We start from the raw sequence: 12,786 nt of genomic DNA on the forward strand, positions 1-12,786 counted from the left end.
AGCAAAAATTAACCAAATGGATGCTGGAGGGCCACCAAGTCCAAGCCAGCTGCTAAGAGGCAAACGGTTTTGAAGCTGAGTAATGCAAACACGTGCATTCCGTGCCATCCTGTGAGTCCAGGCCTACACGCACCCAAGAGTGACACCAGCACATCTGAAAGGGACAGAGCAAGAGTGCAGAGATGGAACTTACACCAACTTTCTCGTCTATGAGATGTCTAGCGAGCTCGATTTGCTGGGGGACCCCTCTGATTGTGAATATTCTTACGCCGGGGTCTGTGTTTGGGGGTGGGTTTCTCTGCAGCTCCACGTGCGCTCCCGACTGCTGGTTTATGCTCTTGATGTTCTCACCACCTGAAGAGAAGAAAGCCAAGACATAAGGAGGGATATTCAGCATCTCTCTCCATAAAATCATATCAAGGTCAGGTCCTGGGAATGGATTACAGTTTCAGCCACCTTCTGTGTGCCTCAGGAGAGGTGGGCTGAGGATGGCAACAGCAAAAGAAACCGCAGCACCTGAGCTCATGCTGCTCCTTTAATCTGCCTCACAAACATAACCTGAAACCTTGAGCTACTGTAACAGTTCTTGGGGTCACGGATGACGCTGCTTGAAGAACACACAAGCCCTGCTAAGTGTCAGGCTCCCAACAAGATGCAGCATGACTGGGATACACTTTGACAAAACGTGAAAAACCTGCACTGACTCAATTCCATTGTTTTTGCACGGCTGTTCAAATCCTCTAGGAAATGAAGGTCACCTGCAATCTAAACACGCTGCTTTTTCTTCTTTTTTTTCCACCACTAAGGCGAAAAGCCACCAGCCACATAACAAAGCTTAAGCCTTCTCCCAAGCACGAGCTGTTTGATAGGTTATTGCTTAAAGCAGCCTCTGCTTACAAGGTTTCCTATTCACCCTGCAGCCACAGCCATGGCAGCACACGATTCCAGGCTGTCTCCTGCTATTTCAGAGTTAGCTGTGCATGCAGTGAACATGTCTGGCTCGTTTGCCATCTGGATGCACAAGAGCACAGGAGTGATTCCAGCAGGATGCAGCAGGGCCAGTCAAAGTGGATCTGATTTCCTCAAGACCTGCTAGGTCCTGGTCTCTTCATGAAATTTGCTTAACAAAAGCCTCAGCCAATGTTACAATGGTTCAATTCTTCTTTTGGAAGCTCACACAACTTACAGACCAGCTCCACTCAACTGGAGAAATTAAAGGGTATGGGGAAGGAAGGGGTTTTACAACTTTTAAATCACAAACCAAAAAATCACCAACTCAAAGGACAGACAGCAAGCAGGACAGAGAGCAAAGGAAACTAGCCAGAGATTTTTTGTTTGGTTTTCATTAAAAAGAATCTCCAAAAATAAACGCCTCAATTTCGCTCACATTTCCATCTCTATACATCCAGCACAACTTCAAAACAAACTGTGGATGTTGCAGACACTTGTTCATTTCATTGTAATGGACTCGTGACCTTTTTAACATTTTAAAGCCTTCTTGGGGAAGGGAGGAGGAAAAGTTGCCAAAGGGCAATTAACTCTTTCTAAATGAATTTTTGAAGATGCATTTAACAAAAGATAATCATGTCACATCCCTGGGCAGACAACAGGGATTGTACTGTGCAGCCAAAAGCCAACCCACTTACTTTCAGTTAAGCATGGGAAAAGAGTACGATGAAGTTTCAAAACCAAGAAGGATTTTTTTTTTTTGTGTCATGCTTTTGTCTGATGCAGATTTGTTTGAAGCTCTGGTTTTTACGTATCGAGGTGAGATCTGAATCAACAGCCATTTCATCTGCTTAGTGAAAACAGAGGACCCTTTCAGGCAACACAATTTGAAGGAGTGGCACAACTTCTTTACTGGGTGACAGAGGCACAACCAGAGGTTGCTACTTGCACTGCAGACTAGTTTCTCCGTCCAAAAGGGGATTAAAAATCGAAGCATTCTCAAACTGCAAGCAAGGAGAATACAGATTTCAAATGACTGCCCCGTTTAGCATTCAGCACCAAGCCTGCGGGTTGTTGGGCCTGTTTCTACAGCAGCGCCCTCCGACACCGCACCGCAGAATTGAGTTAGCTGCCTCTCCAGGTTTGGTGCGAGACCGCAAGCTCCTACCCCACACCTCAGTGCCCTTGTCCTCTCCACCCTGCAGCCCGGTACAAGTCAAAGCGCTCCCTCGCAGCCAAGCCGCCCCAAGCCAGCGTCCAGAGCGCGCACACGCCGTGACGCAGCGCGGGGCCGGAAGGAGCTCTGCTCCCCGCGGCGAGGTGAGCCGCTCGGCACATGGGGGCTGGCTAGAGAGCATTCATCCCGCTCCATTCTTCCACCTGATGGGGGGCAGGAGCGATCCAGGAGCGGCCTCCCGGCTGGACGTGAAATCCTAAAGCAATTAATCAAACCTGCTCAAAGGCCGAGCTGACAAGAGCCGGGCCGGCCGCGGTATCTGTCAGGATTGCCGTATTTATCATGGAAATCCAGGGGGGCCCAGGGAGGCGGCGGCTGTTTCCAAGCACCACCAAACACAGACAGACTTTGACATGTGTATGGTGCTCGCCTCCACCGTTCCTCAGGGCCTTTGGGGAAGAAAAGCTGCACCTATCCACCCTCCAGGGGAAAAAGCCACGCGCAGGATCTGCAGGGAGCCCCGCCAGCTCCTATAAGCTCACGCTCACAAGCTGAGATGTTCCCAAGAAAAGGGCACCAGATCTTCTGTCACACATGCTGCAGGAATTGAGCTGAGAAAATTCCCAGCCTTCCTCTTTTCCCTGCTTCTCGAGGGGTCACATGGAGCTGGGAGCACAGGAGCAGTTACCAGGTCACATCACACACACCACACCTGGGTGCCCTCGGGTCAGCACCCTCTGCTTGGGTGCTGATCTCAAGACCAAGCTGATGGCCCAGAGTCCTCAGCCACATTTCACAGAGAAGGCCAACAGCCCCATCCTGTATCACAGCATGGAAAAACACCCAACAGCTGGAAACCGCTCAGAAACTGTCAGGGAGCACAGAGGTTTTGTAATTGGTCACTGTTAAGAAAACCCCACTAAGATCCCCTCTGCCCTGCCCCACAGGCAGCGGGGGAGGAAGTAGCAAGAACTGCCTGCCTTACACCAGTGTGTGCAGAGTGTAGCACATCCATGCTGGTCCAGACCCCAAAAGGCAATGCTACAGCCATCACTCACTTGACAAAAGTGAAGGCTACAACAGCCTAAGAGCACAGGCACTGTGAGAACACCGATTACAAGGTGGTATTACAATGCTACCAGCACTCAAATCACCATACAACTAGTAATTAGTCACTCCAGAAAGCTTCTGATCTGGCCAAGTAAGAATCCCTATTTTGCTGTTGTGGAAACAAAGGTAAAAAGCCACCCTTCACCCCCCAGCGAGGCTGTGCCAGGCCCTGCACTTGAATGCTGGGACATTCACTCCACTACCTGCATTTATCTTTTCAGCACACAGTGCTCTCTGTAGTCACAAATGCTCCACTTCAGTGCACTGCTGAACAACAAGTGACCTTTTCTGATCCTTTATTAAAGATGACTAATGGATACAGCAATAAAGTTTCATTATAATTTGATTTTTCCATACATACAAGTCTCACTCGTGGGCTTAAAATTTACTTTGCTTGATCTTCTGGCCAACTGGACTGTTCAGTGAGGACAAGCATAATCACTGCAATTTCTGTATAATGGGGAAAGCAGGTGGTTTTTCATACTGAAAAAAGTTTTCAGGTTTGTGAACGGGCTTGTGGCAAAAAAAGCAACATCTGAAAACAACTGCAGCTATAGGGCTGACCTGCTCGTGTCCCTGGTCATCCAACAGGGCAGGAGCTCAGGGTGCTGTGGGGACAGGCCCACGGCAGGGAAGAGCAGGGATGTGCAGGAGGGAAAGAGGCCACAAGTCTCACCACAAGGCTCCTTCCTGCTGGGAATATTCAAAGCCACTGAAACTTGGCCCAACGCCCTCAAGCCTCTGCCTCCTTTTCTGCTGTAGCTTTATCTATTCCTATTCTGTTCTCTGCTGAGGCTAAAAGCCAGCTGTGATTACTTAAATACTAGTTCAGGCATACGTCATTCTTTCTGAAATAAGCAGACAGAAAAATGCAACACTGTCTTAGATAGGTCAGTGCATTAGCTCAGACACATTGCAGCAGTTCAGAGCCAGAGTATGTCTGCTCCTGGCTCTACCCTAGGTCCTGCCACTGCCCCATGTGCAGCTCCTGCTCTGTGACAGAGTCTGCTGCTCATTTTCGTAACTATCACGGGGTTGTTCTGGTTGAGAGGATGACTCCTCATCCATCTCCTTAGCATGGAGAGATCCACTGGCCAAGCAGCCAAGTGGCACACGGTGCACAAGGCTTCTGTGCCAGGTCAGAGAAATCCTCCTACTTCACTTTATTCATCACACACCTCAGGCACAGGGCTGGAAGCAGGTACTGTTATTACCACACTCAGAGACCTTCCATTCCCTCACACAGCACTCACAGAAATCCAGCAGGATGAAATGACTGTTCTGCTTGTCCCTGATAAACCGTCCTTCAAACAAATTCTCTGTAAAAAGAATCCACAAACAAACCTGCCTTTTTTCAGCCAGCTGCTTGTTATAACAAACTTATTTGACAGCTGTGCATTAAGAGCCTCTCTTACAGCTTGTGAACAAGGGCTTGGAGAATACAGTTAGGAGTGGGAACACCACAAAGAAAACAACCACAAGCACTACAGCTTATTCCTATGCTGCATTCACAGGGCACTAAACACCTACAACCACAGAACACCCCAAAGCTTCACTGTCAGGCAGCAAGAATATGACCATCCTGAGAGAGAAGGACTGCAAGCTGTGGTATTTGGAAACCAAACCCACCTTTGCCTATAACGAGGCCACACTTGTCAGCTGGAACAGTGTAGGTGATTTCCTGCATGCCCCCAGGTGTTCCAACACTCCAGTCCCCACGGCCACGACCTCTTCCTCGGGCAACAGCCATGCTTCCAAAGCCATCTCGTTCCTTAGAAGGAAAAACATGTGTCAGTGTTTTAATGCTGGCCCCAATGCACATCAAAAATAAAATAAAGCCGGGTCAGTTAAACTGCCTCATAATCAATGGCGTTGAATTGAGACCTCAGTTTCACATTCAAGATTTTGAAGCACTTTAGAAAAATGCCAAGTAATGCTGGTTACAGTTGCCTTCCTGATTCAGGAAGGTATTTTTATTTTTAAATGCATGCCTTTACATCTGCTGAAAGTAAACCTATAAATAACCATCAACTGCTTAAGGACTTTGTGATGGGGGGGGTCTCTGGAGCAAACAATGGATCTTGGCACTGACACACACAAAAGTTGCTTTCAAACCCTTTCAAGTGTCACCCTGCTGCAATTACTCAGCAGAAATGCACATTTTCCAAAACTTCCAAAGGAAGCTTTTAAGTTTGAAGACACTTAAAGGACATACCTATTTTGGGTAAGCAATTTTCCAAAAGCAAATGCCATGAGCAGTCAGAGGCTATCATGATAGACCTCAACACCTAAGTGAATCACTATAGCAAATTATGAAATCAAGTATTCAAACCAGGCACTGGGGCTAGAAAAAGATATCAAGATGGAAAAATTATGGACCTTGTTGGACAAATTATGTTCAGGTTTCTGAATTTAATTCCTCATAATAAAAAAGGAATATACAACCTTCTTCAAGAGTCTGCCCTAGTACTTCACCTACTTTTGTACTTCCTGCTCTTGTGTAAAGCAATATGTTGGTGTGTCTTAGAGCACAGTGACAACACCTGAGCACCTTCCTGTGCCTCCACCAGACCACAGGGCTGGAGTTTGAAGATGAGGCACCACTGAGCACGGGCAGTGCTCTGCTGTCTAAGCAGATGCTCCAGTCACAGTCTGATGCTGATGGACTCCATCCCATCAGGTCACTGTTTCCAAACTTAACAACTGAACAGGAGATAGATGTGGAGCTATAACAAGGCCTCACAGGCCTGGGGATAGAAGACCTTCCCACAGTTCAGTTAGCACACATGACATTGAAAGAGCTTCCATCATAAACAAACCAACCTCAAATCCAGCAGCTCTGGGCAGCAGCATGCGTGGCCTACCAGGGGAAAATGGAACACTGCTGCTTTTCAGGAGATGGCCTCCATCCCTCTGCCTGCGTGCAGCCTACATTCCCAAAAAGCGCTTCCAGAACCCACCTGTGCCGTGAGGATGAGCTCGCTGATGATGTGTGCTGCGTGCTGACACCGATCCGGGAGCCCCATGACCTGTGCGACTCTTTCGCTGCTAATCCCATCATCTGTGGAGAGAGGTGGCAAAGACTAAATTAAAAGCAGAAAACATCCACTCGCCAACAAAAGCTTCCTTCCAGCACCGCCACAGCTGGCAGCATTTTCACACCACAGAACTATCCCGGGAGCTACTGCTTCCCTCCACCTTCAGCCCCTCTTCCCTGGACTGAAAGAAGATAAAACCCAGCCCACACTGCAGAGGGAACATCACTCAAAAGAAAACACTTTCAAATGTCAAAAAGCCATGAAAGAGACTGATAAAACTTTAAGAGGAAAAAGGCAGCTTTGATAGGTGATCAGACAGCCAAGGACCCAGAGAAAGTTACTCAGAATTAATCAACTCCTGATCCCCAAAGGCTTTAATGTCCTGAAGGAGAATTCTTTAACAGGAAATAAAAGATTGTTGTTATTTTATTTATCTGTATAATTACCGCTCGAGACACGATTGTTGTGACATCTAATGTTTGCAAATGAGCTGTGTACAATCTCACTCTCTGAAAACCAGGAAGTGCATGAGGAGGCAGCACATCATATTTAAATGGGTTTCAGAAAGAGACACAATGCACCTGTAAATGAGGAAAGCCTGGCTGCTGGAACCCAAAAGTGGAACACGGGTCAGAAAGCAACGGCTCTCCATCCTCACACAAACCTGGTTTAAATTGAATCCTAACTCCAGCATCATTCTGAATCTTTTTGATCATTTCTCCATTTCTTCCTATCACAATTCCAACAGCAAACCTGGGCACAGAGACCTGATGGGAAAGGCAAAGGAGTATGAAAGTGCAGAGAACTAGACTGAATGACTCTGATTTTACAAGGAGATGCTCTTAACTTTGAGGATGAGCCATGTTAGGCAGCTCCAGGCTACAGAACCGCATCGCTTGAGAAAAACAAACGCGCGGCCACAAACTCCTTCCCCGCTAAATGAACTCTGCACTACAAGAATGCAGCTTAAAAAATTATAAACTGCCAGCTTGGGAGTCCACGAGAACTCCTCCTCTTTGCAGAGAGCCAGACTCAATTCTTCTGGCAAAAGAACACAACACATTTAAAAGAGGAGCTTACAGGTTACAAGTGCAGTTGGATGAGTCCCCCCACTACCCATCCCACAGGGAGGTTAGCAGAGTACTGTGAAGGAAACGTACCTCTATGCTGCCTCCTCCCATTCTAGCACTGAAATCACTGCGTACGCCTCGGAAGTCTGCCTGATCTTTCTCTCGGATGATCTCCAGTACCATTTCCCTCGCTTGCTACATGGGGAAAGAAGTTACAGTTAGCTTCAAATTATTCTGCTTGCCCTCCTGGTGGGTTAGGGCCTCAACAGCGGGTAGTGGTCAGGCTTCAGGCAGAGGGATCTCCATCTGCTGAACGGGGACAGCAGGCTGATTTAGGATTTCTTTTACCACAGTCTGTTCTTGATGGCATCTTCCATGCCTGACAAAACCTGCCAGGTGCAAAAGGTAGCAGATTCTTGGGTGCAAATTGCTTCCTCCAGTCTTTCAAAATGTCTTCAAAATATCTTAGATTTTTTTGTTTTGTTTTTAAATTAAAGGAAGTGAAGGCCCTTTCCTACTGATAGAACTGAAATCAATACAGTGAGGTAGAAGCTGTTGGTAGCATGGCAGAGATGCTGGGGCAGCACTGAGCTTACTGACTCGGAGAAGTTAAGCCCAAGTCGGCAACAATCCAGCAAGACATTTTCTGAGACAAATGAATACTCTTCCTACCTACTGGAAGCACTCAAGGCCATTCACAAGCCTGCATGTAGCCCAGCTAGTGAAAGTATACCCTGGAAATCGACCAACAGTAGTCATCAATAAAATAAAAAAAGCCTGCTTGTCAAACCCAAGCATTTGTTTCTCTCTACTACCAGTCAAGCTTTTGATATCTTGGTTCGATTTCCAAGCTTGAGGAACATGGTGAATCTCTCTCCTTTCATTTTTTTACATGTCCTCAAGGTATTTTTAACAAAAAGAAACAACTCAAAGACATTTTAAAGGTGGCAAGACAGAAATATGGGTGATGGAGACATTCATAGGGAGTTAAGAAACACTGTTGCAGCATCCACAGAATCCCAGCAAACCCGAAGATTCATCACACTTCTTAAACACTTCCTAAGTGTGCTCAGCTTTAAGTGTCCCAAACATCTTCCAGCCCGTGCAGTCTCCATGTCTCCTTGAATGGAAGATGTGACAACAGCAAATCTTGCAAAACAGAAGCCACCTGGGAAGTGGCAGCACTGAGAGTATGATTTGGTTCAAAGTGGCCAGACTGTCTTTAAACTCCTTTTGCACAGCTATACCTCCACAGTAAGAATTTCAGGGGGGGGAAAAAAAAATTAAAACTTGTTATACGACCTTTAAAAAATACTACCCAAACACTACGCCCGAGCAACATCAACTGTTGCAGCAATTTATGATCAGTGAGATCCTATGAAACAGAACTACTTTTATTAGGGACGGGAATGCTAAGCTAGATTTAAGTACTTAGCAAGGTATGAAAGGCACTTGCTGAGAAGTGGAACGTGGCGTGGCTAAACCTTGAATGCTCTAATTCAGGTGCTCCCATCACGCTGCAATCCCCCAGGCCCCAGATGATGGGGGCTCTTCTCTGAACCGCAGGTACATCCACATCTGCAGAACCCTGACACAAGGAGACTGAGGCACCAATATTAAGCAAACCCCTTGGTTTCAGGAGTTGTTGTGGCATTGGTTTTTAATTGCCTGCGTCGATTGGCTGTCTGAGGTAGTTTTGTGAAAGGTTTGCTGTCTCAAAAGGCGTCATTCAGTCAGTCACTAAGAACCCATTTGCTCGAGTGACACAGAGCTCGCATTTTTTGTCATACACACTGGAAAGCATTTCAGAACTACTTTCTCCAAACCCTCCTCCTCATCTCTACTCCTACCCATGTGCAGTATTTATCTGGAGTGACAGCTCCTAAGTTATGCTGTAAAACAAACTACCCTGGTGTTTTAACTCACTCTACTCAACCTTACAGAACAAACAAAACCAGGAAAGATTACTACATTTACAGCTGGACTTGACTCCATTAGATGCTCACAAATACACTCAGGTTTAAATTTCTCCTCAGTTCTCTTGGGCAGCCAGTTTGCTTTTGTTACATACCTGTACTTTAAATGCATCTCCAGTAATACGGAGAGGTTTATCTGCTCCAGTAGGCAAAGGACCATCTTGGATCATAATCATTTTCACACCTGTTCGCTCCTGAAGAAAAAGCACAGAGCAATTTTCTAAGCAGAGTCCCTAAAACAAGGGACTAGATTTTGGTTATTAAACAGTATGAAGGTCAAACCAGCACCATTTCAGAATGCACAAATTCAGGAACAGTCCTAGAGTGTAAAGGACTGGCAGAAATTGCGCTGCTCCTGAGGTTCTCAAATAGCTGAAATCCTTGCAAGAAAAACCCCCTCTACTTCAACTACTGACTTTCCATCCATTTCCAAAATCTGTAGCTGTCTGCATGTAACAGTTATTAAGTGATCAGCCTCCAAACTATATGACAGAGGTCTAATCAGGGCACTCAAAACCCCTCCATTTTTGACCCTAGACGTTTTGCTATAACCCTCTATTCTTTAAAAACTCGTACCAGATGGAGGAATAAAGAACGTCCAGGAACACAGTTTATACATAACACAACACTTAATTAGAAAGGGGTGGGATGAGAAAAAAAGATGACACATGGCAGCTTTACCACAGATCAGCAACAAAAGAGAAGCAGAGCACTCTACAAGAGCATGGCTGGCATTAAAAATACTGCAGAGCAGAGCAGACATGGCCCTTCCTTGGCTAAAGGGATCCCCTCCTGAACAGCACACACCAGGTGTTATCTACAGCACACGGGTTTCTGTCACAGTTCTGGCAAAACTCCACTACTCGTGTAGCTGATTTCGTAAGGCAAGATTGGATTTGAGTCCAATCTCTGAAGGCAGAAGAGTAGTCCCTGCTGGAGAAGGTTAGAGCATTCAAGGCTCTCCATTTCAGCCTGTTCCAGTGGATCTAGAGAAGCTGCAGTAGGGAAGAGAGCCCTAAAGGAAATGCATCTTGCGCACCTGCAACTGTTTTATTGTTTCACCTCCTTTGCCGATGACTAGACCCACTTTGGATGCCGGGATCAAAATCTCCTGAATGGTACTGTTGCCATCAACATCGTTGTGAAAACCAGGTCCGTTCCGACAGCGATCTACAATCTGCCCCAGTAGCCGTTTTGCTTGTCTTTGGAAAAGAATCGAGGGAAACAACCATTAGACAACATTGCTCCACGTGACCAAGGGACCAGGAACCATCGGAATGGAGAGCGGTCGGGGAGAGGAGAAGTGGAAAGATGGAGGAAACCATAGTCAGCACAATGTTTGCCTTTTTTCTTTTTTTAACTCTTTGATGTCTATTTTCCCCTATCATGATTACTTATAAGCGGTTTGATTTTTTGAAAGGTAAGAGAAAAGGAAGAGCAGCAGCATGCTCTGACCTCTTAGGAAGTTAAGGACAATAGCTGAACTACAGCATTTGGGGTGCTTACTTCAAATGAAGATGCTCTAGGTTTTAACTTTTCTAACACATATACAATAATAAAACTCAAGCTCTGTTCTCCTTCTCAGTCAAGACAAAAAGACACAAACTGCTCTGATACTGCCACAGCCCATGGATTAACCATTCTCTGATCAGTCACAGGCAACTGCTTTGCTCTTCTCTACCTGCTCTTACCAGCAGCACCAGAACACTGTCCTAACACAGCCTCTGCTCCAAGCAGTAGGTGCTGAAGCTACACCACGAAGCGAGGCAGGGATACTGCAGCAGCCACCAGTGAAAGACTGGGTTCTTCTACTCCTGGTGAGAAGAGACACACAAAGAAGCATTTGGGAGATTAAAGATCCCTTCTCTAAAATCTTTAGCATGTCAGAGGTAACTGACAGGGCTTCCCTTCATCTTGAAGACTCCTGTACCAGCACATCCCATTCCTGCCCTTGTCCCACAACCCTTCTGAGAGCAGAAGAAATCCACTGGTTCCCTGTACAGCCTAATGCAGCTTCTTCCCCTCTCTCCATTTCACACCAAGCCGCATCAGGCACCCTAAGGATGACTGACTTCTCTCTGGAGATTTGGAGAACCTGTGCAAAGTCATCCCTGCAAGCAGAAATTCCCCCAAGGCAGCTCAGGGGGTGGTGCTCTGAGGCTGCACTCTGAGCAGAGCACTGCTTGCCCTTGACTTTCTCACAACAAAAGGGAAAAGATGGAATTTCTGGAAGCCTGCTTAAAATATTCTGGAAAAGTCTTAAGAGGGTTTTTCTTTTTTTCATCTGCCTTCATATTTTTGTGCAAAGTTCTTTTAGTGACAATATAGAGACCACAACAGTTAGTACACAACATATTTCAGATGAGGCGTCACTTGGAAATTAACCCTATTAATTCGTCACTGGATATAACTAACAAAAACATTCCTCACGAAACCCTCCTCAAAGAAGTCTGACACCTAGAATGGTTTCCTTACTTCATTTTCTTTTTCTACACGTAGCCTGAAAAAACCAGTTCAAACAACCAATTTGTCAAGAATTTTACCACAAAAGTAAATTAAATTTCACTGAATTCCAGGTCCATGTTCTGATTCACAAATTTAACAGTCTCACTTTTAAAATGTATTCATACTTTATTTAAAGACAGCCTTGGACACGAGTACATTTAACTGCTGATTTCAGAATCACGAAGTCTTAACTAAACCTCTCCCCCATTTTCCCACAACTGCAGCTCCTGAGGCATCCCAGCATTTTACTATTTTGCTCTATTCTTAAATATCCCTTGCTAAAGGAGGAAAACCACTTCAATATCAGCAAGAATATGCTGCCTGCCCTATAACGTGAGTTTGCCAATTATATTTATTCTGGCTCCCTGCTTGCAGTATTATGGTAGAATAAGGAGATATAAGTACCCTTAGATCTCTTTAGGAATGGAAGAATGATGAGTGTCTTCTCTTTAGAGAGACAACCTTTGCACCAATGTATTTTCAAACGCAACTCAAAGATTTCCAGATGGATTTTAAAAAACCCACCTACCCAAAGGCTGGGGAGAGAAAGAGCAGCTCCATATGTTAAGTGTGTTCCTGTAAGCCTGAGGATCCTGGATCCAGTTCCAGCAGGAGGTCCTCAACTGGTTTGTGAGAGTCTCAAACTCAGCTCCTGGGAAGGGGGAGGGAGGAAACACTGTCCCTAAAGTTTCTATAGGTCTAAAGATAGAAATCCCTGCTGGCTGGCCACGTGTCTCTACCATGCAAGGAGCAGAATCAAGACTTGGGTTCAGTCCTTTGCTTCTTGTTGGCAGCGATGCAGAGACAAGCACCCAGTGGGCCTCATGCTGCTCTGCAACAACACCAACACCTCCAGGGTATCCTGGAGTGGCACCCACAGGCTTTAGAGGCCTCATGCAGCCCTTCTTCAGCTGGAAGGATGTTCATCTCAATAGGAGTAGGGAAGCGAAGGGGGGAAGAGA

At 46.0% G+C, this 12,786-nt stretch overlaps 1 protein-coding gene across 7 annotated transcripts in view; it reads right to left on the reverse strand.

Annotated features, from left to right (window-relative positions):
- Nucleotides 1-12,786, reverse strand: part of FUBP3 (far upstream element binding protein 3) — a 39,114-nt gene that overhangs the window by 8,023 nt on the left and 18,305 nt on the right. For all 7 annotated transcript variants that reach the window (XM_058423064.1, XM_040082966.2, XM_040082965.2 and 4 more), the window contains 7 exons: nt 10,359-10,521; nt 9,415-9,513; nt 7,434-7,538; nt 6,938-7,040; nt 6,196-6,296; nt 4,865-5,006; nt 194-354 (listed from right to left, as the gene is read on the reverse strand). In XM_058423064.1, coding sequence (XP_058279047.1) covers nt 194-354; nt 4,865-5,006; nt 6,196-6,296; nt 6,938-7,040; nt 7,434-7,538; nt 9,415-9,513; nt 10,359-10,521 — 874 coding nt within the window. The remainder of the gene's footprint in view (nt 1-193; nt 355-4,864; nt 5,007-6,195; nt 6,297-6,937; nt 7,041-7,433; nt 7,539-9,414; nt 9,514-10,358; nt 10,522-12,786) is intronic.

The sequence above is a fragment of the Hirundo rustica genome, chromosome 20, assembly GCF_015227805.2.
Source record: "Hirundo rustica isolate bHirRus1 chromosome 20, bHirRus1.pri.v3, whole genome shotgun sequence".
Classification (NCBI taxonomy): Eukaryota; Metazoa; Chordata; class Aves; order Passeriformes; family Hirundinidae; genus Hirundo; species Hirundo rustica.